At 52.4% G+C, this 26,496-nt stretch overlaps 2 protein-coding genes and 1 long non-coding RNA gene across 6 annotated transcripts; 2 read left to right on the top strand and 1 right to left on the bottom strand.

The window, feature by feature from the left end:
* Window positions 1–3,082: 3,082 nt before the first annotated feature.
* Window positions 3,083–4,057, top strand: LOC122369698 (pupal cuticle protein 36a-like). Its single transcript, XM_043344616.1, has one exon. It carries the CDS (start codon window positions 3,163–3,165, stop codon window positions 3,862–3,864), a length of 702 nt encoding a protein of 233 aa, XP_043200551.1. The 5' UTR covers window positions 3,083–3,162; the 3' UTR covers window positions 3,865–4,057.
* Window positions 4,058–14,817: 10,760 nt separating this feature from the next.
* Window positions 14,818–19,137, top strand: LOC122369697. Of its 3 annotated transcripts, XM_043344615.1 has the most exons (4): window positions 14,818–15,160; window positions 15,508–15,710; window positions 16,602–17,033; window positions 18,054–19,137. In XM_043344615.1, exons 1-4 carry the CDS (start codon window positions 15,155–15,157, stop codon window positions 18,103–18,105), a joined length of 693 nt encoding a protein of 230 aa, XP_043200550.1. In that variant the 5' UTR covers window positions 14,818–15,154; the 3' UTR covers window positions 18,106–19,137. The 3 variants fall into 3 exon arrangements, 1 of the variants encoding a protein (XP_043200550.1); XR_006254455.1 differs by lacking the exon at window positions 18,054–19,137 and having other exon boundaries at window positions 14,838–14,937; window positions 16,602–17,032; XR_006254454.1 differs by lacking the exon at window positions 18,054–19,137 and having other exon boundaries at window positions 14,838–14,967; window positions 16,602–17,032.
* A 729-nt stretch (window positions 19,138–19,866) lies between these two features.
* LOC122369695 lies at window positions 19,867–20,761 on the bottom strand. 2 transcript variants are annotated; one of them, XR_006254451.1, is made up of 2 exons: window positions 20,626–20,761; window positions 19,867–20,152 (listed from the first exon to the last, which is right to left on the bottom strand). It is a non-coding gene; the product is annotated as an uncharacterized LOC122369695 (long non-coding RNA). The 2 variants fall into 2 exon arrangements; XR_006254452.1 differs by having other exon boundaries at window positions 20,713–20,731.
* Between the last annotated feature and the right edge of the window lie 5,735 nt (window positions 20,762–26,496).

The following is a 26,496-nucleotide window of genomic DNA, read 5'->3' as shown; positions in this document are numbered from 1 at the left end:
CCACTCCCGCACGCGTCCACTCATTCACTCATCACTCACTTACTCTTTCTATCCTTGCCAGTCTGTCTCTCCTACGCATACTCGCATACGCGTCAGATTCAGGGTTATGTGGCGACCTCTCATGGCAGTTTTGGGAACCAGTGTGGCGTATTCCATGCTAGGTGGCACTGTTAGTACTGTCAGCTGCAGCTGAGCAGTGAGCACTGTCGGAGTCTGCACTGAAGGCATTGGATCTTGTAGGTGGCGCTAGTGGTGCTGTCGTCGGTGCGTCTATTGACCTGTTAAGTGTTTAAGGTCATGTTTAAGGTCAAGGGTCATACATTTCCATTTCGTTTGGACTACAATCGCTCAGTTTAAAGAAAAGCTCACAGGTCCAACATCAGTTAATTAGGGTCTGCATCTCGTTCAGTATGGTGGCCTGGTGACAATCTGACCTGAACAAAACAAATTCTTCATCCTACATAAATGACGATGAGCTGCGGTAATTTCTGGCTTCCCTCCGTGACCAACTCTAGTTGTGTACAAGCAGGGTGACATTTTGACATAGTCACGTCACATTGAACAGTAACTCGCTTGATGTTTATGATCAATTGCCTCAAATGATGCATCAATTTAACAACCGTAACATTTCTACGTTAATCTTTGATATACCTCGACGGGGGAGCTAGCATCAGTATCAGTAGGTACTGATAATGCTAGGACAGAAGGAGTAATTGATTGACAGGTTACGAACAGCGATAAATTTATAACGATTGAAATGGTGATTCAGATGTGTCGGTTATATATAAACACGAGTCACGAAACGGCTCAATGCTGATTTAATAACGAACCGGAAGGCGATTCAGACTCACAGCGTTCTTGTTCTGGCGCTGAGCTGCCGAAGGAGCAGAATAATGTTTGATGTTTACAATGTTGACTCTCCCTATCCGAATGTAACTGAACACGTTACGACTTCTGGGCCGCCTTCATGACAAACCGTATCCGAATGATGAGTATATCCCATGAATGTGACAATCCTACGATGACCGTCGATTTATCTCGAATAGCACTTGTAAGGATTGAGAATCAATTGACAAACTTGGAATTAACACTAGATTGATAATGAATTGATACGCTGGCCTACCGAGTTCAAACTGATTAGATTATGAAACAACTTATGCTGACCTACTAGCTTCGAAAAAAATGTATCTGTAAGGGTCGCGTCGTGAGGGATGATCATTGCATTTCCGTTGATTGGTGATCAGACGGCCGTGGCGTAGTCTCATTCAACTCCGGTGAGTCTGTGGTGCTAGGCTGGCGTGAGGCCGTGTGATCGACGATGACGACTCAATGATAATTACGTTAGCGGTCTCTGTGAATCTGAATCAGCAACATATCTGGAGTAACCCTCCCTTTCTTTTCCCAGACAGATTGTTAAATTTTCACGCTATATTTACAAACGGGCGATACAGTAATGCTCAAGCTCAAGCCATAACCGGTGCATTGCGATCGATATAGTCAACTCGCCATTCTCGATACAAACTTAGCCTTAAACCTAATCCTAACGCCCTAACCGCAAAAAGATTATTTACAAAACATCGCCAATTGAACTGTCATGACGTCATCTGACGTAGTTTGACGCGTCAGTGGTGACCAGCGCCCTAAAAATGACACCACCTGACCTGTTCCACTCCCCTCTCATACATTTGAATCCCACACCTCACTGCGGCCGGACCGCGCGCGCGATGACCGACAGATAGCGCTACCCCAATACCAATGTAATGGTGAGCCATTAGCCTACACTGACCATTACTGACCCGCCCCGGCTGTCCCTCTAACCCCTCTGTCTATCCCATAGACAAGGCCGGACCAGTCAGGCCCATTAGCCCCTTCCCGCCTTTACAAACAGACGCACCACTGCCGCGCTGCTCGGTCGGGAGCGGAATGTAGCGACCATCTGCCCTCCCTTCCCTGCCGAATAACACTCCCACGATGTTAAATCCATTACCCTCTAATGGTGGCTCAGGTTAGACCCCAGGGAGTGGCATTTGTAATCCAGATCAGAGACATCCGACGGGTAAATGGGAGGTGAATTGTCCATGACGGGGAGGCAGTCTTGATGAGGCGGACAGATGAGATGACTCACTTGACAGTGTTTGATGATTGCTGTCCACTCCAGCTGAGGTCCGGTGCAGTGATGATCCGATCAGCAGAGAGGCCGCTCCGGCCGAAGCCGGGCGGGGCGGTGTCCCGCGCCGAGTCCCGAGGCGTTCTGTCTCTGGTGGTCGGCCACCGGTGGTCGGTCTCGGGTCTGTCTGAATCCCCTTCTCCTTCTGCATTGAGTTTTTGTTCTCCTGTGATTTCCGGGCCGGAGGTTCCGGGCGTCGCCGGGCCTCGCTGACCGGGGCAGAAAATTGGCGACATCCCGTCTCGCATCCGGAGTCGAGACCGTCGCCCTCCTCCTCCATTCCGCCGGAACGTGACGTCATCCTCACTTGCTCGGCTCATCCGTCTCAGCTGTCTCCTGCCGGATGACGTTTTCACACTCGATTTTCGCCGGATGTCGGTCCCTGCCTGTGCCGGACGGCTGACCGCAACGACATCCTCCCACCTTCCTGTCAGCTGCGTCGGCAGGATGTGCGTGGCGCCAGGCGTCGGGAGGCTGGTCCAGCACCGGCAGCAGGTGTTTCCGGCTGCGTTGCGTTTGTCGGCGGCCACTGCACCGGCCCGGATGGGTGTGTTTGTACTCCACCCTTCGGCGAGCCTTTGATCTTCGCTTAATGGTGACCGGCCGACGAGTCGGGGATCGTTTGGTGGACTCCCTCCCCACGCCGGCTCAGCGCCGCGGCAGACAGTGCGATCGTCCTTACGTATAGAGTGTGAGAGATGTCTTTTTTTGATGTACGGAAAAAAATGTTACAGCTTCCAGCTGTTACATCTGTCTCTCACTCTCCGTTTTCTCTCGGTGTAATTATTTCTGGCCACAATGTGGTGCCCTGTTGCTGATGCTGCTGACATGTTGCGTCGCCTCCCCTCACGTTGCGTAGCGCCCCACCGTCCCACGCCCCCTGACCACGGGTGTGACCGGGCGGCGCCGGCCCGACCGTATAAAGGTGTCAGTACGCCAGTCAGTCAGTGGTAGTGTCGGGATCGCTTCGGCGCCGTGTCCACCTCTGAGGAGCCATGTCTGCGTGTGGGCGACTGCTGGTGGCGGCGGCGGCGGTGGCGGCCGCGTCCTGTTCGCCCCAGTACGGCGCTCCGCCCGTCTCCTCCGGCACTCAGAGCTATGGAGCTCCTCTGGAGAGCGCCGCCGCCGCGCAAGGCTTCGGCAGCGCTACCAACTTCCCCCAGAACAACGGGGGAGGCTTCGGTCAGGGCGGCGCCGCTGGGTTTGGAGGCAACAACGGAGGTCGGTTCGTTTCTTCTAGCGCAGGAGCAGGCCCGGCGAATTCGTTCGACGGCCAGGGCATGCCGTACAACTTCGACTGGGCCGTCCGGGAGCCCGATTACGGCAACGACTTTGACCACCAGGAGGAGTCGGACGGCGTGCTGACGTCGGGTCAGTACCGGGTCAACCTGCCCGACGGCCGCGTCCAGATCGTCACCTACACGGTGGAGGGAGACAGCGGCTTCCAGGCGACCGTCACCTACGAGGGTGAGGCCCAGTACCCGCCGGCCGGAGCCGGCCAGGGGGGCGGCGGTGGCTTCAGCCAGGGCGGCAGCGGCTTCAGCCAGGCTCTTGGAGGAGGTTTTAGTCAGGGTGCCAGCAGTACCTTTGGTCAGCAGAGTACAAACTACAACCAGCAGGGCGTCGGTAGTGGATTTCGGCACCAGGAGGGGAGCAGAATAGCATCAACACCGTCGACAGCGTATGGTGCCTTCTAGGACTTGCTGATGAAATACACTCCCGAGTTCCTTCAATAAATGTGCGGTGTGGATTTGCTTATTGTTCTCACAAGTTTCATGTATATTGTATATCCCTTATCGCGAAGACTGTATCGGTGCACTGTGCATTTGACGTGTTTACAAGGGTTTATTCGACGAGCTTTCGATGCTGATTTAGTGGTCCAAGAAATATATTTATTACCCTGCGATGGAACATGCAAGTAGCTGTCACATAAGTAACTTCTGCGCTGTTTAGCAGCCAAACCCAAGTTAACAGTGAAACATCAAAAAAATTACTTAATACAGGAACCATAATTGATGTACCAAAATGGTATAATGCTGTGCTACCGATTTTTGATGCCGATGTCTTCAGTCTATAATCTAGATTACCACGCGAAAGTAAAATGAAGCAGCAGCCAGCTTGCACAGTGCACACAGGTGCATGTTATCCCCACAATTAGGCCCCTCACTAGTCGTTAACCCTCGCGGGCCCGGGGGACGTTTTTTGCTCCCCCTGGCGAATATTTGCGATAGCTCCCGAGCGCTTAAGGATAGGAAGGCGAAACTTTCAGTACCTTTTCTCCTATCAATTTGTCATCTTCTGAATTAAACAGTTAGGACATAGTCCCCTTGATGACGTCACAGGGCGATTTTTCTAGACCCCTGCACAGAAAACTTCGGCTTTACAGACAAAAACTTCAAACAGCTGCTAAAAATAGAGTTTTAGAGACAAAGACAAATTACGAGCAAGGTTGTGTAGCGTTTGACCTAGAAAAAATAAAAGAAATGTTTTGGTGACCTAAAGTTAGAGGTCACGTCAACGACCCCGAGCTATGGTTTTAGTTTTTTTTTTCCAAATAACTTCGACAAAAATGGTTGTAGAGCTACGGCAGTGGTAACCAACGCATTCGCCTTGTCACGCTGCGTCGAATGATATATATTTTGTTCGGAAAAGGTCAAGTTTTATGTTGACCTCATGTGACCTTGAATGACCTTTGGTTGACCTTAACACACGAAACTTCGTTTTGTCATGGATTCGTACCCGCTGATCACGAATCTGGCACCTATTTTCCTCTAATCCTTCATTTAGAGCCTCCGGATGGCAAAGTTGTCTTATTTATTGTTACTAACTTGAATAAGTGAAATAGCCTCTAGCAAGGATACTCTTCTGTGACCTTGACCTTTGACCAGCCTTATATCGTAAGATGAACCACGAATAGGGATTTGATAAGCCTCAAAACATTTCAATACATCTTGGAAATTTGCACGCAAGATGTACGAAAAAGTGCAAAGTTTGAGGTCAATTTTGAGCATGACTTTGACCTTGACTTTTGATTTCAAGCACATTTTAGGAATCCCCATATTCTCTTCTTCCGTTTGACACCCAATTTTGCCGTTTTTTTTTTGCATCCTACCGTCCTCTAGAACGCTTACTTTGAGATCACTACACATGTGCCGACTGCCGGTTTTGCCTTTGGGCTTTGACCTTGACCTCTGACCTTGAAAATTGACCTGAGGTCAAGAATTTTAGGTGCTTTAGAATCGTCTTGTAAGGACCTTTTGTTTGGTATTGCTTTTGTTTCCGTAGCTCCCTTATTTACGGAGTTTGACAGACCCCCCATCCCCTCCCCCGGCTGCGGTGGTTAGGATTACCCCCCAGGCCCGGCCGGGCTAAGGATAACCGCTCACCCAACCGGCGCCGAATGTCGGCAACGGGAGGGGGGAATAGTCAGGGGTTCAGCTGGCTCTCTAGCTCCCTCTGTCCATTCCTCTTCCCCACCGATGCTCTCTTTCTCTCTTTTCCCATCGCTTCGTGTTTCTTTGTTTCGCTCTCTTTTCCGCCGTGCCAGCATCCGTGACGTTACATCATTTCCGACATCATGTCTATGCGTGGTGTGTATTGTATGTATGTATAGATCGTACGATATAATGCTCATAAGGACAAAAGATCGTAAGCGCAAAAGATCGTCAGTGAAAATGATCGTATGGGATACAGATCGTACCTACAGTGTAGGCAGGGTTACTTTTACAGGAAAAGTTGAGAGGGGGAATAAAGTTCGGGGCAAAGGCGGATCCAGGGGCATCTGAAAGGGGGGTGGGCGGCAATACCATTAGGTTTTTCGTTAGGATGGAGCCCGCAGAACCTTACCTACCCCCAAATCCTATTCTTTCCTCGGGTTTCAGCCACTTTATTTTGGAAGGTTGCCAAAAAATAATTTTGCTTAAAAATATACGCACCTACCTTGGCTGTAAGGGGCGGGGGAGGTCCCAACTTGACTGCGCCCTTGCAAATGCCAATCAGTAGTATCAACCTATCAGTGGTATCAATAACTAGTAGGTATACCCCGGCCAAACATTAAAGGAAATAGTTCACTTTCACGAAATTATTTTTTTTGCAACAGATTTATGATTTTTTATGTTCAAAATAATCAGCAAAGAAAATAAAACCTTTTTATAACAAAAGATTATTTTCTATATTTTGATATAGGAAGAACTTTTCAGTTTCTGTAAGGCACACGCGATCCAGTATGAAAAGAGCATGGGTCCCGAAAATTCTTCAGAAACAGAGAAATTATCGCAGCCACCGGCATTTGGGCGATCTGCTCGATCTGATAATGTTCCCCTGAATGTCCTAATTGATCAGTACGAGAATTTCTCTAGAGTTCTCGTATATAATTTCTCTAGTTTCTGAAGAATTTTCGGGACCCATGCTCTTTTCATACTGGATGGAAATATATGCAAGGCACACATCCTCAACGCAAGACACCTTTTTCGGGACGAGAAATAGAATATCTTTGCCTAGGGTGATCGTTGGGCTGTAAAAGCTCCTGATTTATGCTCGTCTCAGCCCAAGCTACGGAACTGCTATTCCAGTTCAAAACCCATGTTAAAAAGTGAACTATTTCCTTTAAGTAACGCCTGTCTAAAGAGAGAGGTTAATCCGCGCCCTGATTGGAGGTCATTTTGGCCCCCATGTGGGTTTTCTTGAAAAGCGAAAAACGGCGGCGCGCAGCGCCGCCAAATTTTTAGTACCTTACCGGGCATCAATTTGAAACCTTCGCACAAAATTTCAAGTCTTAGGTCACCTTAGGTCAGGAGTAATTGATGTCAAACTGTTCGAGCAAAAATGAGCAAAAAACATGAAAATTCTTAAACGCTCACAAAAGCTACAGTTAACGAGCAATTCCAAAGTTCTTTGTGTGGTCGTGTATGTAGAGAAACGACGGCGCTACAAAACTGCAACCTCTACAACTACAAGGTGGGCAGTGATATCCGAACAAAAACTAATGAAGCACAAAACTTGAATTATTACTATTAGTATTAGTGAGCAGTGAAAGTTCCATTGGGAAAGCCGGCTGTGATGAGGTACATTTTTTTTGCGCCCTGCTCTGCATGCAAAGCAGATGAACGTGAATGCTGCATAAAGAGAAAAGTCATTTATTACTCAAAGCTTTGATGCCTATGGGACAAAAATAACGTTGTTTTTCCTTCAATGATTCCGGTTTGGAGGATGGCCATAAACACGGCCATTGTCATATTGGGACAAAAATTTTAGATGTCTGGCCTTGGCGTCGATGAAAAAGTGAAAATAATCGTGAATAAATGGGTCGTTTCTGAGAAAGAACACAGAATATAAAAGGGGGTCCAAAAGGGGGTCACCTTCTTTTTGCGTCAAAGGAGGGGCCATGGCCCATTGCCCCCCTCCCCCTGTATCCACCCTTGGTTCGGAGAGGTAATCCCGTCCCCCGCCGGTTTCTATGCCGACGCCTGTACCGATATGTCAGTGATTGCGAAAAGACGGAAGAGACAAGACAAGAGACGGTCCCACCGACTATCCGATCGGTATCGGGTCAAATCTGGAGTTCCTGCTGCACTGAACGTAAAATGGTTGGATGGAACCGAAAATTGAAAATTAATAATTATCTTAACGCCAGCAACGTTGATTGATGACGAGAATCTGATTAACGATGACTATAGAATCTGAATAGCGAATTGATTGAAAATGGGCTCCAAAATAAATTTGAAAGGGGGAAATTCCCCCTTCCCTCCCTAGCCGTTCAGACACGATTTGAAAGGGGGAGCGGAATTTTCGAAGGGGGGAAATTCCCCTCTTCCCCCCCTTTAAAAGTAACCCTGAGTGTAGGGGAAGCGGGGGTAGCACCGCCATGTGGGAAACACCGCCATCCTCTCTATCGGCAAAACTCTGAATTGTAAATGTAAACACCCGCCATTTCGGTGTCCGAACGGAAACGGGACGCCGCGTGAGGTAGGTTTCGCTAAGATTTATTTGATTTTGAGATCGCAATTGCCCATTTTGTGAATTTCATACCATCGTTGTAATCATTTGGCATGTTTGAGCAGCAAGTAAGTGGTCATTTCAAGTCAAAATGCCTTGATTTTTACGTTAAATCTGAGGGCATGAAGTGCTCTTTGTTGAGAAAGGAATTACAGAAGAATCGCGTCCCGGCTTGTTTTGCTGTCGGGGCGTTGTCGGTCCATGACTGTGAGTGGGGTAACACCGCCATGCTCGGCGGTGCTACGCCAAGGGGTGGCAAAATGGATAAAGCCGCAATGATGATTCACTCAGCTCGGAGAAGAGCTTTAGTTAGGCCGCAAACGTCGTCTGTTTTTTAACCTCACGTTTGACTTCACTGGATGTTTCGAAATAAACGTGAATTTGTCATGCTTTGTATGCATATTGTCCGCAACAAACAGTCTGATCTGTGACAAACTAACAACCAATTCTTGTGTGTCTTATATGAGTTTGAGTTACTATTTCAGACAGCAGTAACGCTTCCAAGGGTGCGTTACTGCTGTCTAAGGGTGCGTCATGCCTGTTCCGTAGCTCAGTTGGTAGAGCATTGGACTCCCGGTAGTGAGAGCCCGGGTTCGAGACACTCCGGCGCTCGATATTTGAGACTCCTGACGGGGATGGTCTGCGGTTGGTGAGAGCAGCCGCAGCCAGTTGAAGTCAGTTGAGTGGGACAGGCCGTGTCCGGCTTTGAAGGGCACGTTAAACTTTGGCATCTAAATTCTCCCGTTACCCGGAATTGCGCAATCGGATGGTAGGGGTCGGGGTCTACGCAACAAGCTCTGCTTAGCGTGGGCTCCGGCTCTGTCAACCCGTCCATTCAAACATTCGAGCTAAATTTATAAAAAAGGTGGCTGTCACCGTAAGGCCGATCTGTGGATAACATCGCCATCAGTGGCGGTGCTACCCGCACATTTTTTGGAGGACGAAAAATGCAGGACTTGTTTTCGACGTCTGTAAAGTAGCGAAATTTTATAATGGAGCGCTGGAAACTATGCCAACATGTAGGAAAACATTCCTACTTTCACATGAATGCAAAAGAGCTTCGCTTTGCCTACGCATATCAGCTCGGTGAGCAGAAATGCTTAAGGTGGCGGTGCTCCCCCCGCTTCCCCTAATGCTCGTATGGACGAACTATCGTATTCGCAAAAGATCGTGTAGCGTGACGCAAGGATGAATGTGAGCCGTATAAGTGTGAGTCAGCTTCAGCGTCGAGCTGTGAACCGGTGACCCAGCGTTGGTCATAGCCGCCGGCATCTGATGCCGGCAGGGCCGAGTTACACCCTGCAAGTAGCTGGGCCGGGCATGACGTATGGGAGCATGATTGGCTGGTTATGATGTGAGATATATGACGTATGACAGCGCGATTGGTTGGTGATGATGTGAGATGTGTGTCTGCGAGCTGTGGATGTGCCAGGAGGGGGATTGTGAGTTAGTTGGCTGGAAGGTGTAGAGGAGAGCAGAATAGATCTTCTTCTTGTGCTGGACGGTGACTTTTAAGTCAGTACGACAAGCTATTTCGGCCTTCTCGACTAAGTGTTGTGATTATGTCTGACGTAGAAGAGGGCAGTGGTGCACCGGTAGCTGGTACCAATACCATGGAACCAGAGTTTCCTGCGCCTGCATTCGATCTGCGGGCAATACCGGAGTTCGACGGCAGCGGTGACGTCGTCAGATGGCTGGAGCAGGCGACACAGCTGTGTGCCCTGCGTCGTGTGTCACTGGCCGCTGTCATACCCACACGCCTGAGGGACCAGGCGTACGAGGTGTGGGCCACCCTCTCCTCCACCGAGCAGCGGGATGCTGCAATCGTCCGCCAAAAACTGCATCGTGCATTTGCATTGGGACCCGACGCGGCTATGTATGAGCTGTATCACCGACGTCTACAACCGGGCGAGTCTGTGGATGCCTACCTGGGATCAGTCAAGCGGCTGATATCCCTCATAGGTTCAGTGTCCAACGAAGTGATGACGACGCACTTCCTGCAAGGTCTGCCGCCGGACGTGCGGCTAACAGTACGTAACAGTGCTGGAGATGAAACTCTCTCCTTGGAGCGAGCCGTCGCCGTCGCTAGGTCAACGTTGGCGATGGCGGCCAGGGAGAGAGCGACTGCATCGGTGGCTGTCGTCCAGCCGCCGCCATCATATGTACAGCAGCAGCGGGGAGCCAGAGGGACGGGTCGCCGTCCACCACTGCGGTGTTGGACCTGTAACCAGGTAGGCCACATCGCCCGGCTCTGCCCAAACGGGCACGGCGACGGCGCTACATCAGCGCCACGGGCTCCGCCGTCGCCAGCTGCCGCAGTGACCCAAGAGCCCCCATCATCGACATCAATGTAAATGGGCGCAAGTGCCGAGCACTCGTCGACACAGGGTGCAGCGAGACAGTGGTGTGGAAGGGCATGGTGTCCTGCTGGGAGCGGAGTGACGCCAGCTTGGTCGCTGTCAACGACAGCCCGGTGCTGTGCTGTGGGCGGGCTGTGGTCAGCCTTGGAGTGCGCGGGGCGACAGTGAGTGTGCGGGCGGTCGTCGTACCGGCCCGGTTGCTGGGCGTAGACGTGTTGCTGGGCATGACCGGCATTGACGCCCTGCAGGGCGTGAGTGTAAGTGGAGGATCCGTTCGCTTCGGGAGCGACAACCCAGTTGCGAGCGTCGACACGGCTGCTGTGGTGCAGCGTGAGGCCCCGCCGGAGCGGGAGGTGTGTCGAGCGGTTGACACGGCTGCTGTGGTGCAGCGTGAGGTCCCGCCGGAGCGGGAGGTGTGTCGAGCGGTCGACACGGCTACTGTGGTGCAGCGTGAGGCCCCGCCGGAGCGGGAGGTGTGTCGTGCGGTCGACACGGCTGCTGTGGTGCAGCGTGAGGTCCCGCCGGAGCGGGAGGTGTGTCGAGCGGTCGACACGGAGCCGGAGCTAAGGATTGACGAGACTGACTTCACGGCTGTGTTCGATGATGTGTGGACAGTCCGTTGGAAATGGGCCGGTGGCGTGGCTCCGCCCCCGCTTGGAAACTCGATAGCTCAGTACGGTGTGCCGAGTTGTGCGCGTGAAAAATTCGATGCAGAGCTGGCGCTGTGGATTAGTGAGGGCTGGCTGCGCGAATACGATGAGACGATGTACGGTCCCGCACAGGGATTGATCCCGTTGATGGTGGTTACTCAGGCAGCGAAGGACAAGGTGCGGCCGGTGTTAGATTATCGGGAACTCAATCAACACCTGACACGTCACACAGCCGACGCTGACGTCTGCGTGGAAGAGCTGCGAAGGTGGCGACGTCACGGACGCCGGGTCGCTGTCCTGGATCTGAAGAAAGCTTTTCTTCAGCTTCGTGTGGACCCGGCCCTGTGGCCGTACCAGACAGTCATCGTGCAAGGGCGGCGGTACTGCCTGACCAGGGTCGGCTTTGGGCTCAGTATCGCGCCTCTGATCATGAAGGCTGTGGTCAGGAAGGTGCTCGCACAGAGCCCCGGGTTGGCAGAGGCAGTGCTGCCTTACGCCGATGATCTGCTGGTCAACGAAGCGGTGGTCTCGGCTGATGAGGTTGCCGAGCACTTCGCTCGATTCGGGCTCACATGCAAGCCGCCGGAGCGGGTCGCGACCGGTGCACGTATGCTGGGCCTTCGTGTCGTCGAGAGCGACGGGCCGGCACTCCAGTGGAGTAGGGACGGGGAGTCACCAACGCAGGCTCCACCCGTGCTAACGCGGCGATCTGTCTTCGCGTGGGCCGGCCAGCTGACATCTCATGTGCCGGTCGCAGGCTGGCTGCGGCCGGCCGCTGCATGGATGAAGCGGACTGCCAACCGCCTCAGCCCGGACTGGGACACTCCGATCGTCAGCGAGGAACTACAACGTGAGGTGGATGAGGTGTCACGGCGGTTTCGAGCATGTGACCCGGCACGCGGCCAGTGGTGTGTGACAGGGACGAGCGTCGTGGTGTGGACCGACGCCAGCTCCATCGCCCGCGGTGTCGTGCTCACTGACCCTGACACGGGCGCCATCATCGAGGACGCGTCCTGGCTGCGTGCCGAATCGGAGAGGGACGTGCACATCAATATCTCAGAACTGGATGCCGCTCTCAACGGTGTCAACCTGGCGGTAGCATGGGGCTTCCGTCGCCTGACGCTCCGGACAGACTCGGTGACGGTGCACCGCTGGCTGAGTGACGCGCTGTCGGGTAAGGCAAGGCTGCGAACCAAGGCGCAGTCCGAAATGCTTATCCGACGGCGCGTGGCTGTTTTCCGTCAGCTCGTCATCGAGTACGAACTGGAGGTCACTATCGAGCTGGTCGCGTCAGCGGTCAACCGTGCTGATGAGGTGACGCGGGTGCCCAACGCCTGGCTGCAGACTGCCGACCAGCCAACCACTGATTCGTCCAAAGCACAACCGGTGGCTGTCGCTGCCATCACAAGTGCCTCAGCGAGTGACATCCGCACCATCCACGAAAACATCGGTCACCAAGGAGTGAGGAGAACGTTGTGGTACGCCCGACGTGAGCTGGGGGTGAGGCGGGTGTCAAAACCAGCTGTGCGAGACGTGGTCAGACGATGCCAGACGTGTGCCTCGATTGACCCGGCGCCGGAGCGCTGGCCCGGTGGGTCACTCGGAACAGAACGCACGTGGGATCGCCTGGCCATGGATGTCACCCACGTGCACGGCCACCCATACCTGACGCTGGTGGACTGCGGGCCGTCGAGGTACGCCATATGGCGACGGCTTCGCCGGGCAGGAGCTCTGGAGATTGTGAGTGAGCTGGAGAACGTGTTTCTAGAGCGTGGAGCCCCGGCGGAAATACTCACGGACAATGCGACAGAGTTCCGTGGCCGGGTCATGTTAGCGTTCGCGGCTCGCTGGGACGTATCCATCCGGTTCCGCGCTGCCTACGAGCCCGGCGGGAACGGCATCGTCGAGCGCCATCATCGTACCATCAAAGTGATGGTGGCCCGGCAGTCCTGCTCCGTTGCTGAAGCAGTCCATCGATACAACGTGACACCGAAGGATGGCAGTGACCCGGCCACAGCTCCAATCAACGGGGTGCTTCGACACCCTGGCCGAGACGTTGACGTGACGCCCCGCAGAACCTCAGACGAGCCTGGTGACGCCCTGCCGCTGAAGAAACCCGGTGTATACCAGGTAGGGGACAAGGTGTGGGTTCGGCGGCGGGGCGACCGATGTTTTGTAAAGTCAGACGAGGGTATTGTGACAGGCGTCGTTTCGGCCCAGACAATCGAAGTCGATAATGTCCCACGACATGTGCGAAACCTCCGACATCGGTTGACCGTCCCTGAATGTCCGAGGCCAGGGGCTCTGCGAGCGCCAACGGTGGAGTGGTCTGATGACAGCGAGTGTGATGGCGTGTGTGTGTCGCCAGCTCCGAGTGATGTGACGGAGTCGGACACGCGGCCGCCCAGCGTCGCTCAGTCCCCGGACCCCGATCCACCGACCGGGTCCGATGTGTCCGCAGACGAGAGTGAAACGTTCGTGCCTGCGACGCTGCGGCGTGGTACGCGTGTTCGAAGAGAGCCGGAAAGATATGGCGATGGTGTGCCAGAGGATGTAGTTGATGCGTTGATTGAATGACATGTAACATGTAGAGTAATGTGGTTCTTCAGAACCAGGGGGTGATGTAGCGTGACGCAAGGATGAATGTGAGCCGTATAAGTGTGAGTCAGCTTCAGCGTCGAGCTGTGAACCGGTGACCCAGCGTTGGTCATAGCCGCCGGCATCTGATGCCGGCAGGGCCGAGTTACACCCTGCAAGTAGCTGGGCCGGGCATGACGTATGGGAGCATGATTGGCTGGTTATGATGTGAGATATATGACGTATGACAGCGCGATTGGTTGGTGATGATGTGAGATGTGTGTCTGCGAGCTGTGGATGTGCCAGGAGGGGGATTGTGAGTTAGTTGGCTGGAAGGTGTAGAGGAGAGCAGAATAGATCTTCTTCTTGTGCTGGACGGTGACTTTTAAGTCAGTACGACAGATCGTCAAGGTAAATCAGATCGTACGTGAAATGATCGTATGAGATAAACATCGTACAGTCAAAATATGGTATTCATATGGTGCAACCCAACTCCAGCGCATACAAAGCTTATCAAATTTTGTGTTCATGTCGTAAGTGGCCGTCGTAAGCTCGACCATACATATGATGTTGTGTCAGAGCTTAGATGGCTCAATGGCGCATACCTGTTGTATTGTCACCAATTGTGTGCTGTGAAAAAAGCAATAGATTCAGCCCAACCTGAATATATGTCCGCAATCGCAAAGTTTACTCGCGCAGTTCATAGACCATCAAAATGACAACTGGGGACTAATTCAGGTATGACGTCACATGGTGGATAGTCATGCTGTTCCGGACGAATTAGTTTCGCAACTTTTGCGATTTACGCTCTTTATCCTACAATCAGTTACCTACAATATTATTCTATACGATTATTTACTTAAAAAACTTTTTTGTACGATCTTTTGTCGTACGATCTTTTACCTGACCCCTCTTCCCAACGACCCCCGTCTCCCTGACCTAACGCCGCCACTGCACCCCCGTCCTCTGTGACCTGACGCCGCCCCTGCTCCCCCGTCCTCTGTGACCTGACGCCGCCCCTGCTGCGCTCCGAGCCGTGCCCTGAGGCTGTGTCGGGTCGGACCGGCCGGCGGTGGCCGCTGGAGAGGCGAGGGAGCGGGTGTCTGGTGGCCGGGCCGGGCGGTGGGTGGCTGGGGCAGTGGAGTCGGAGCGTGTGCTGGTCGGTGACGCTGGTGGATAACCGGAGACGGTGAGGGACGCTGGTGGATAACCGGAGACGGTGAGGGACGCTGGTGGATAACCGGAGACGGTGAGGGACGCTGGTGGATAACGGGATACGGTGTGGGACGCTGGTGGATAACGGGAGACGGTGAGGGACGCTGGTGGATAACGGAATACGTTGAGGGACGCCGGTGGATAACGGGAGACGGTGATGGACGCTGGTGGATAACGGAAGACGGTGAGGGATGCTGGTGAATAACGGGAGACGGTGAGGGGGCTGCGCTGTACACAGCTGTTGCCGCCTTTTCTCTTCGCTTATAAAGGGTAGCCAACGAAAGTGTTCAAATCAGCCTGTTTAACTAGTAGTCAAGTAATGTTTAACTTTCATAGCTCGTGCACATTGATCGTTACAAATCCCTATCCGCAAAGCAGCTGTTTTCAAGGCTTCGCCACCGCTGTGATAATTATGCGTTTGTCCCCAACGCCCTCCTCACCCTACACACACATACAACAGAATAGCTGTTACAAATTGACCAGGCTGACTTTGGTCCGTCTGTGTTATGTCCAGCTACTGATAGCGTTATCCTTCTCTCTTCAGGATAACTCGACGACATGCTTCGATCGCCATCGGTGGTGGACGAGAGCGGCCATCGGTGGTGGACGAGGGACGCCATCGGTGGTGGACGAGGGAAGCCATCGGTGGTGGACCGCCATCGTCACCGCCGTGCTGACTGTACCAGAACAACAGCGGCGGACCGAGACAGCAGAGCGGCACCGGGCGGCCACTTCACAACGGGCGCGGTGAGAGGGGGAGGAAGGGGGGGGGGGTTAGTTAGACATACATGTAGTTAAGACTGTTTGACTGTATCAAGCATGATAAATGTAGCATTTACTTAAACCAAAAAGAATGTAAAAAAAAACTTTTTTTGGAAACCGAATGTTTTTTTTTGTTTCCGTTAGAACTTACCTATCATCAAATGGTTAATTAGTATTCATACTTGCTACAATCATGTACACTTCGTATACATCATCCGTAATATAAACCATACATTATAATGTTCGTAATGATGAGATGTTTCACTCCCTCTCTCTCTCCCTCTTTCTCTCTTTCTCCCTCTTTCTCTCTCCCTCTTTCTCTCTTTCTCCCTCTCTCTCTTTCTCCCTCTCTCTCCCTCCCTCTCTCTCCCTCTCTCTCTCTCCCTCTCTCTCTCTCTCTCTCTCTCTCTCTCTCTCTCTCTCTGTCTGTCTGTCTGTCTCTGTCTCTGTCTCTGTCTCTGTCTCTGTCTCCCTCTCTCTGTCTCTGTCTCTGTCTCTGTCTCTGTCTCTGTCTCTGTCTCCCTCTCTCTGTCTCCCTCTCTCTGTCTCTGTCTCTGTCTCTGTCTCCGTCTCCGTCTCCGTCTCCGTCTCCGTCTCCGTCTCCGTCTCCGTCTCCGTCTCCGTCTCCGTCTCCGTCTCCGTCTCCGTCTCCGTCTCCGTCTCCGTCTCCGTCTCTCTCTCTCTCTCTCTCTCTCTCTCTCTCTCTCTCTCTCTCTCTCTCTCTCTCTCTCTCTCTCTCTCTCTCTCTCTCTCTCTCTCTCTCTCTCTCTCTCTCTCTCTCTCTCTCTCTCTCTCTCTCTGGCTCACTTATCTTTCCTTCCCTCTCTCCCTCCCTCCCTCTCACCACTCTTGACTCCCTCTTCTCTCCTCCAACAGTATTCGTGTGGTTCAACTTCAGACTCAGTGGACCACCGTCCTCCGTCCGCCCGGTCCCAGTACTGATGGGCTTCGGACTACAGGACTACCGGCCCTCAGACTACAGGACTACCGTCCATCGGACTACAGGACTACACCGGCCCTCGGACTACAGGACTACCGGCCCTCGGACTACAGAACTGCGGGGTCTTCGGACTACAGGACTACACCGGCCCTCGGACTACAGGACAACCGGCCCTCGGACTACAGGACTACTGGCCCTCGGGCTACAGGACTACACCGGCCCTCGGACTACAGTACTACCAGCCCTCTGGACTACAGGACTACACCGGTCCCCGCACTACAGTACTACCGGCTCTCGGACTACAGCACCATCAGTGTTACGGTGGCTAACACGAAAATGGGAAATCAACGATCTCCTTGGAACACAAGGCAAGTCTGTGTTTTCAAATAAACTTATAATTTTAACCAGAACGGACGCACGTTATTGAAGTGGTATTAGTGTTTCAAAAACTATAAAAACGAGTTTATTAAATTTTAATGCCCTGCTAAATCCCTTATGCTGTAAGTTTTAGCCATATGCGAATCCAACAAGGTTTATGACTATTTTCTTAATTTGACGTGCCAGGTGTGACCCGTCTATTTGGCGTGATATTTGTGGCCGTCGATATTAAAGTAGTATATGTGTGACAGTCTATTTGACAAAGTATTTGTGAGCATCTATTGTCGTAGAATGTGTGAAGTGTGACTGTCTAATGGTCATGAAATGAGTGCAGCTCTGCAGAATGACTGTCTATTTGTCGTGGATTGTGTGCAGTGTGATCATCTAATTGTCGTACTATACGTGCCCGTCTATTTGTCGCGATATACGTGCCCGTCTATTTTTCGCGATATACGTGCCCGTCTATTTGTCGCGATATACGTGCCCGTCTATTTTTCGCGATATACGTGCCCGTCTATTTGTCGTGAAGTACGTGCCCGTCTATTTGTCGCGATATACGTGCCCGTCTATTTTTCGCGATATACGTGCCCGTCTATTTGTCATCGTGCTATGTGTGACCGACTAGGCACTAGCTGCCTTGGTGTGTATATGCCATTACGCGTTCATCTACTAGCATCTATATTCTATACATACTGCCTCCTTTGTGTTTAAGCTCCCGCTGTCCAGACCGATATTTCCCCCAAAATTCAAATTGTCATGGTCCATTCAGCACTGAGATAATACCGCTAGACCGCGCTCATGTAACAGAACAAAAAGTCAGCGAGCAGAGTAAACTATTTTCTCTGTACCTTACAGCTGCACTTTTGGTATAAGTAGTTGTATATTAGACGTTCTTGTGTAGTCGTCTAAAGCACTTCTGGTTGTGATGTTTCAAATCTGATAGAAAATCACTTTCAAATCTGATGAGAAAAACCATGCTGAAAACGTCTGCTCCCTGTGTTTGCCCGCAGGCGGAGGTGGCGCGCCCTCTGGTACCGTCCAGAGCGCGGATCGACCCACTGAACAAGGTGGAGCGCTCGCCGCTGCAGATGGCGCCACCGGGGCTGGCGAGCGACCTCCAGCAGCTGGCGCCGCCCTGGGTGGTGTTCGCCGCTGGCACAGATGGCAGCACCGTCGACTTATCCCCGGGTTCAGTGCATCTCAATCTCAAGCCGCTGAGCCGCCGCCTATTTCATCCCATCAACATAGTTCGTACTTCGCAGTGCCCTCTGTGAAACTCCCTTGGTATAGATGGCACCACCGTCGACTGGGTGCCGATGCCTGCGTGACTCGTGTTGACCTGCCGCGTTCTCTGAATCTGAGGCCTCAGCTCGCCTAGTGGGTGGTGTTTATCTGCTATAAGGGCTTATAGTATTATGTTATTATGTCCGCTTACAAACCCCGTCGTGGCGGAAACTCTCGCGTATCGATGTACTCGCGTCCCGATATCGTTGCCACGTCTACCCATGGCAAGGCCGGTTGTCCCAACCGGTGCATGTGTTGCCTGCATTTTGTGTGTACGACACGTGCGTTGACTGTATAGCCGTACCTCGCCGACTGTTGTTGAAATGTTATGTTGAAAGTGTCGTGCATGGTATGCTGGAGTGTGCTTCTTTAGTTACCGTCCGCCGCTCATCGATTTGATTCGTTTGGTCGGATGTTGGACTCTTGCTGCCGCGTGTGGGCACCGCATGGCTGCCGCCTTTTCACTGTCATCACCGTGTCGTTATCTACGCGAACGTTGAGAGCTTCACGTTGATGTGATGCGCGTCGTTGTTCGTTGTTTGACTTTCGACCATTGTTAGTCAGGATGTAGAGTCAGGTTCTTTGTGACTCGGAGCCGGGTGCCCCTGAGGTTTCCGGTGTATGCATGCCACCTATCAATGTTTGGCGCCGAAGAACTGCGATAGAAGAATGAATGTCGTTAAGAAAGCCTCTTTATAGGATTGATTTGATGTGCGGGTGTTCAGCTACTCAGCCCTGCCCTTGGACCTGCCAGCAGGCAATTGGTACGTGGATTGTCGGGTGTTATGGCAAATAAATTGCTGAAAACCATGGAATGTGTGGTCGGATGTGGTTGGGACACAGTGCGGACGGAGACAGAGACAAAACGTCTGATGGCGACACAAAAATAGACCTCGAGTGGCTAAAACACGAGTGTCTAGGACCGTAAAATGGAGAAAAAATTAGGGCGATGGAAGCTAATGCACTAAGGCTTCAGTATGTTTCAGCCGCAATAAGGCTGTCTACAACGTCAGGATCGAACCGGGATGGTCGGTAAGGCTTTCGCCGTAAAAGAAAGTGGGCGGGGCCTAGACGGCCGCAAAACTTAGATCTACATAAGGCACTTTCAGGTGCCCCAACGGGTTTGCCCTGGTGGCCGAGTGGTTAGCGTGACGTCAGCATGCATTTTAGACTTTCGAAGGTTTCGGGTTCGAGACCCGGAATCGCCCCTGATTACGGTAAATTTTTCCGTCCTAAACGGGCCTCGAACCCAAAACCTTCGAAAGTGTAAAATGCATGCTGACGTCACGCTATCCACTCGGCCACCAGGGTAAACCCGTTGGGGCACCTGGAAGCGCATTATGACGATCTCAGATTGGGGCCGTTTAGGCCCCGCCCAATTCTCTCTGTCGTCAGCCCAGCCTGTGTGACGTCACATCCACTACTGCCGTCGACTGTTTGGCTCTGTACGCGGGTCTCTCAGTCTCCCGAACCGTCTGACCATCGCTGAGAGGAGTTCCCACGCGACTTCCAGGACGTAAACACTCGAAAACACGTCGCTCGAGTCGCTCTTTGGATTGTATTGCAACATCTACAAATAAAAACATACAATAAGCAAAAGTGTTTTTCAGGGAAAGTCGGCGCCACGCAGCGGGGACGGATGGGGGGGGGGGGGCGTTTGGTATGCCACGGGCCGGGTCCGATTGATGAGCTTCCTTGCCGGGTGACGGACGGGTCGGCGCCGGCGGCAGTCGGCTCCTGGCAGCTAGACCGGCCCGCCGAGCCGATTGAACCCGGCAACGACCTCTGATGGCCGCGGGCGGTGACAGCCGCCGATCTGGGCAGTCTGGAAGTGAGTGGAGGTCGGTAAGGGGTGGGCACGCTGGGGGAGGGTAGGGACAAGAGAGGGAGGGAGGGTGCCACGGACTGACGAAATCGGAAATAAACAGCAGACAGGCCGGGGGAGGGGCTGTGATGCTGTACAGGGGAGGGAGCGTGCCTGGCGCAAGGGAAGCCTCGAGAGAAGTGGAGATGCGGCATTATGAACACGGGCATGGAATGTTGCACGTGTTTGCAAGCATGATGCAATACAAACTCAGCGTTCCTTCCCATAGGCTTTTGCACTCGTCATTCAGCTTTGTCGCTGTTGCACTTGCTACCCCAATCAGAATATCTACCATACTCGACTGATACCAACTAACATTTCCAAACTATCAGCTCATTACCATGCATCATGACCGGACTCCGCAATGTCAACAATAATGCGCAACTAATCAATCCTGATACACACTGACAAACTGCTGTATAATGTCAACGCACCCGCTACTGCCGCCACTGCTCACTGTTCACAGTCACTGTCACAGTTACCGCTCTCACAGCCACAAACATTCAACTTCGCACGATTACCTCATCTCGTATATTGTCTGATATTGCTTGGAAACTCTTCATTAGCTGCGAATCACCTGGTGCGATCAGCTGACAAGATTGGCAGAGACACCCATCGGTAGTATTCAGAACCTCAAGTTAATGCAAGTAGCGCCACCTATGCTCTGAACGGCCGAGCCCGATTTCCACTAGCTGCACATAACGCAGGCACCAAGCCATAGGGAGATCTTGTCGCTAGATGTCACTAGTGGTATATAGCGCCGGCTGTGGTACGTGTTATGGGCAGCTAGTGGAAATCGGGCTCGGCCGTTCGGAGCATAGGTGGCGCTGCTTGCATGAACTTGAGGTTCTGAATGCCGCCGATAGGTGTCTGCCTACCTAATCAGCTGATCGTTACCGGGTGATTCGCAGACAGTTGAAGCCGTTCCCAAGTATAATATCAGACAATAGGTGTGCAAGATAATGTTATATATAAGGGTTTAATTGTTTCAGTTGAATGCATGTTTGTGGCTGTGATGCGGTAACGGTGACAGAGACTGTGAGCAGTAAACAGTGGCGGCAGCCGGCAGATGCGTTGACATTTTACAGTGGTACCTATGTATTGATTGTTGCGCATCATTGTTGGCATTGCATAGTCGTCATCATTCATGGCAATGAGCTGATACCTGATAGTTTCGAAATGTAACCTGTGAGCAGTGAATGAGGGTAGGTAGTTTATTTGAGTAGCGAGTGCAGCAGTGACAGAGCCGAGTGACTATTGCAAAAGTAAGAGTGAGGGAGAGCTGCTTTTTATTGAATGGTGTTTGCAAACACGTGCAACATTTCATGCGTGTGATAATAATGCCGCCTCTCCACTTCCCTCGAGGCTCCTCTTGCGCCAGGCACGCTCCGTCCCCCGAACAGCATCACAATTCACAGCCCCTCCCCCAGCCCTTCTGCTGTCGTTATTTCGTCAATCCGTGGCACCCTCCCTCCCTCTCTTGTCCCTACCCTCCCCCGAGCGTGCCCACCACTTACCGATCTCCACTCACTTCCAGGCGGCCCAGATTGGCGGCTGCCACCGCCCGCGGCCATCAGAGGTCGTTGCCGGGTTCAATCGGCTCGGCGGGCCGGTCTAGCTGCCAGGAGCCGACTGCCGCCGGCGCCGACCCGTCCGTCACCCGGCAAGGAAGCTCATCAATCGGACCCGGCCCGTGGCACATCAAGCGCCCCCCCCCCCCTTCGTCCGTTACGTGGCTAACCGACTTTCCCCTGAAACCAAACACTTTCGCTCATTGTATGTTTTTATTTGTAGATGTCGCAATACAATCGGAAGTGTGACTTGAACGATGTGTTTTCGAGTGGTTACGTCCTGGAAGTCGGGTGGGAACTCTTACAGCGATGGTCAGACGATTCGGGAGACCGAAAGACCCGCTTACAGAGCCAAATAGTCCACGGCAGTAGTGGATGTGACGTCACACGGGCTGGGCTGACGACAGAGAGGAGTGGGCGGGACCTAAACGGCCCCAATCTGAGATCGGCATAATGCGCTTCCAGGTGCCCAGACGGGTTTACCCTGGTGGCCGAGTGGATAGCGTGACGTCAGCATGCATTTTACACTTTCGAAGGTTTTGGGTTGGAGGCCCGTTTAGGACGGAAAATTTACCGTAATCAGGGGCGATTCCGGGTCTCGAACCCGAAACCTTCGGGCTTCGAAAGTCTAAAATGCATGCTGACGTCACGCTAACCACTCGGCCACCAGGGCAAACCCGTTGGGGTACCTGTAAGTTCCTTATCCAGATCTCAGTTTAGGGGCCATTTAGGCTCCGCCCACTTCCTTTTACGGCGAATGCCTTACCGACCGCCCCGGTTTGATCGCGACATTTGGGACAGCCTTATTGGCGCCAAAATATACTGAAGCTTTAGTGCATCAGCTTCCACCGCCCTCAATTTTTCTCGTTTTGCGGGTCTAGATACTCGTGTTTTAGCCACTCCAGACCTATTCTTGTGACGCCATCAGACGTTTTGTCTCTTTCTCCGTCCGCACTGTGTCCCAACCACATCAGACCACACATTCCATGGTTTTCAGCAATTTATTTGCCATAACACTCGACAATCCACGCACCAATTGCCAGCTGGCAGGTCCAAGGGCAGTGCTGAGTAGCTGAACACCCGCACATCAAATCAATCCTACAAACAGGCTTTCTTCACGACATTCATTCTTCTATGCCTAACATTGATCGGTGGCATGCATACAGGGAAACATCAGGAGCACAGGGGTCCGAGTCACAAAGAACCTGACTCTACATCCTGACTACCAATGATCGAATGCCATACAACGAACAACGACGCGCATCACATGAACGTGAAGCTCTCAACGTTCGCGTAGATAACGACACGGTGATGACAGTGAAAAGGCGGCAGTCATGCGGTGCCCACACGTGGCAGCGACAGTGCACCATCCGACCAAACGCAATAAATGTTTAGATTAGCGGCGGGCGGTGATTAAATACGCTCACTGCAGCATACAATGGACGACACTTTCAACATTTCAACAGTCGGCGAGGTACGGCTATGCAGCCAACGCACGTGTCGTACATACAAAATGCAGTCAACACATGCACCGGTTGGGACAGCCGGCCTTGCCATGGGTAGACGTGGCAACGATATCGTGAAGCGAGTACATGGATACGCGAGAGTTTCCGCCACGACAGTGTTTGTGAGCGGACATAATAACATAACACTATAAGGCTCTTATAGCAGATAGACACCACCCACTAGGCGAGCTGAGGCCTCAGATTCAGAGAACGCGGCAGGGCAACACGAGTCACGCAGGCATCGGCACCCAGTCGACGGTGGTGCCATCTATTCCAAGGGAGAGTTTCACAGAGGGCACTGCGAAGTACGAACTATGTTGATGGTATGAAATAGGCGGCGGCTCAGCGGCTTGAGATGCACTGAGCCCGGGAATAAGTCGACGGTGCTGCCATCTGTGGCAGCGGTGGGCTCCACCGAGGGCGGCGCCAGCTGCTGGAGGTCGCTCGCCAGCCCCGGTGGCGCCATCTGTTGCGGCGAGCGCTCCACCTTGTTCAGTGGGTCGATCCGCGCTCTGGACTGGGCCAGAGGGCGCGCCACCTCCGCCTGTGGGCAAACACAGGGAGTGGGGTCGTCAGCCAATGGGTACTCATATTAGAGGCATATTTGAGAGTTTTGTGCAGGCATTGCCACGTAGGTCAGACTTGATCGCATACAAATTGGACATTGGCTATTTCAAAGAGCACCAATATGACGCACAGAAAAATAATTTAGACAGACGAATAGACAGTTACACATACCGCGTTAAACAGACGGCAATATACACCACGTCACATCAGTGGTCACACATCCCAAGTTTTTTTTTTCAAGCCCCACATTCTATCTCATAAATTTCCGGGAAGCACGAAATATTCCTTTCAAATGTGTCAAATCATCCGATCCTTATTGAATAAAGGTGTTCGTAGGCTTCTTCTGGCATTGCTTTATCTGCCAAGACAGATAAACATGAGAAAAAAACGAGTTACTGTACCCTTTTTGAAAGCTTCTATCCAACTCGTCTCAATTATCGAGAGAACAGATGTGGGGTTTGTACAAAAAAATGCATCGATATGTACAGCCCTCTGCAGACTGCGTGGTAGGTATTCTTTTTTCGACAAAACCGATAATCAGGGATGCGGAGCCGGAGCCGGAGTCGGAGCCGGAGCCGCCGGAGCCGGCATATTTTGCCCGGAGCCGGAGCCGGAGCCGGAGCCGTGAAACAATATAGCCCGGAGCCGGAGCCGGAGCCGGAGCCGCCAAAAAATGGGCGACTCCGGCTCCTTTTTATTTTTTGAAGAGGAAAACAAAATAATTGGTTTGACAGTACAAGGCAGTAAAACATATGGTACTTACGTCATGGGCCATCAAGTGACTGAAAAAAGCCGAACATCCCCAGTATCCCACAGTACGCATTCAACTTCCTGTCTGCTCCCCCCCCCCCCACGTCTACTGCATTCCCAGAACATGAGGACCGGTCATCAGGTGACGGCCATTGTTTTCAAGCCAGTGCAGTGGACTGCGACTCCCAGCACTGTCTCTTCCCACCCCCCCCCCCCGCCCCCCACCCCCCCACCCCCCCAATGCAGCCGAGACGGGTGTCAGCTTACGATGGTTCAATGAACTCCGATTCGCGGCGACTGCGTTTCCAATGCCATCGCTTCCTAGTCCTTTGTTCTGCCAGTTCTCTCCGAGGTGCGTTTGCGCGGGGACGCGGTGAGCCGGTCATGGCGAAGAGTAACGCGTATAACCATTCCAATTTTCTTCCACCCGTATTTAATTGATTGCATAATGCATAGGGGATGTACTGAGTCCGAGCCGGAGCCGCCGGAGCCGGAGCCGCCGGAGCCGGACCATTTTACTCGGAGCCGGAGCCGGAGCCGGAGTCGCCATAACATTTCACCCGGAGCCGGAGCCGGAGCCGGAGCCGATTTTTTCTCCGGAGCCGGAGCCGGAGCCGGAGCCGTCTGAAATTTCCACGGCTCCGCATCCCTGATTTATACCAGTATAACGCCTTTTGGGGCGACTAACGGAGCGAGCGAGAGGGTGGGCCTTGCACGTGCGAAATTTGGAGGGGATACCTCCAACTGACTTGTGCACGGCACCTTACTAACCGGTCTCTAGCGATGTGCCAAATTTGAGCACAATCGGCCCAGCCGTTCTCGAGATCTGGAAGCGGCACCCTGCACGTGCGCACGTGCAAAATGGGTCCCAACTGACTTGTGCACGGCACCCTACTAACTGGTCCCTAACCGTGTACCAAATTTGAGCGCCATCGGTCCAGCCGTTCTCGAGATCTGGAAACGACCCCTGCACGTGCGCACGTGCAGCAGCACCCCAACTCTGGCACATGGATATGCAGTGCCTAGTGGGTGCCTACCTACATGCCAACTTTCAGCGCAATCGGCCGAGTAGTTACCGAGATATTGCAACAATTACAAAACTGTTACCTCTTCGTTTTGCACGTGTCACCCACATGCATCGGGAATAGTCCAATACTTGGTAGAAGGAATGAAGCCATCCTACAAAAATTACCGCATGTAAATCGGTCAAGTGGTTGCTGAGATATAAGCCTCGCAAAAGCGTCCGCACGGCTGGCCGGCCGGCCGCTCATACTCAGAAATTTCCGTTAATCTAAGGAAAGACTCCGCTCGCTTCGCTCGCTCCGTAAACAGTGATGTCACGTGACCGACCTGACCTCATGTGACCTTTAAAAATTCCCAGATATACAAGCTGTGAGACCTCTGAGGACACCATGTATGCGTCCTGTAACTTTCATCTCGGACAGGTATGGTCATTGGCGTCCAAAGCAATGTCAGAACCAAGCAGCCTTTTTCACCCTCGCGCTTATAGGAAAGAGGGTTGGATGAACCCTCTTTTCATTTTTTCAGATTATTCAGACTTCAATTGAAATATCGGTAACTTGTGATGTCACTTGGCAGCTTTACCAAGCTATTTGTAAGCTCCCCTCCCGAAATCACTATTCGAGACCGTTATCGTGGCGCAAAATAAATACATTTATAGAAAGAAGACCTTCCTAATTTTTATATAAATATGCAAAAATGATCAATAACATGGCAGAAATGTAAAACTTTTATTGTAAAATAGGCCAAATATGAGAATGAGCTTTCCGTTAGGCGGCACGGGCGGACATCGATAGCAGCGCCTCTATCGGTCACTCGGAAAAGCTGGGCTGTAGGCGACGAAATACCGGCTGAGTTGTCACACGTTGAATAGGTTTATAGCCATCCGTCT

This window comes from Amphibalanus amphitrite, unplaced genomic scaffold (genome assembly GCF_019059575.1).
Source record: "Amphibalanus amphitrite isolate SeventyFive unplaced genomic scaffold, NRLGWU_Aamphi_draft 001063F_arrow, whole genome shotgun sequence".
NCBI classification, from domain to species: Eukaryota; Metazoa; Arthropoda; class Thecostraca; order Balanomorpha; family Balanidae; genus Amphibalanus; species Amphibalanus amphitrite.
This window is presented reverse-complemented; position numbering and strand designations above follow the sequence as displayed.

What these genes read in the sequence shown, in the direction of transcription:
- LOC122369698 (XM_043344616.1), top strand. Translation starts at nt 3,163, where the DNA reads ATGTCTGCGTGTGGGCGACTGCTGGTGGCGGCGGCGGCGGTGGCGGCC.
- LOC122369697 (XM_043344615.1), top strand. An exon ending in GCCACTTCACAACGGGCGCG is followed by an intron (nt 15,711 to 16,601) that starts GTGAGAGGGGGA and finishes CTCCTCCAACAG; the next exon opens with TATTCGTGTGGTTCAACTTC. An exon ending in CGATCTCCTTGGAACACAAG is followed by an intron (nt 17,034 to 18,053) that starts GCAAGTCTGTGT and finishes GTTTGCCCGCAG; the next exon opens with GCGGAGGTGGCGCGCCCTCT.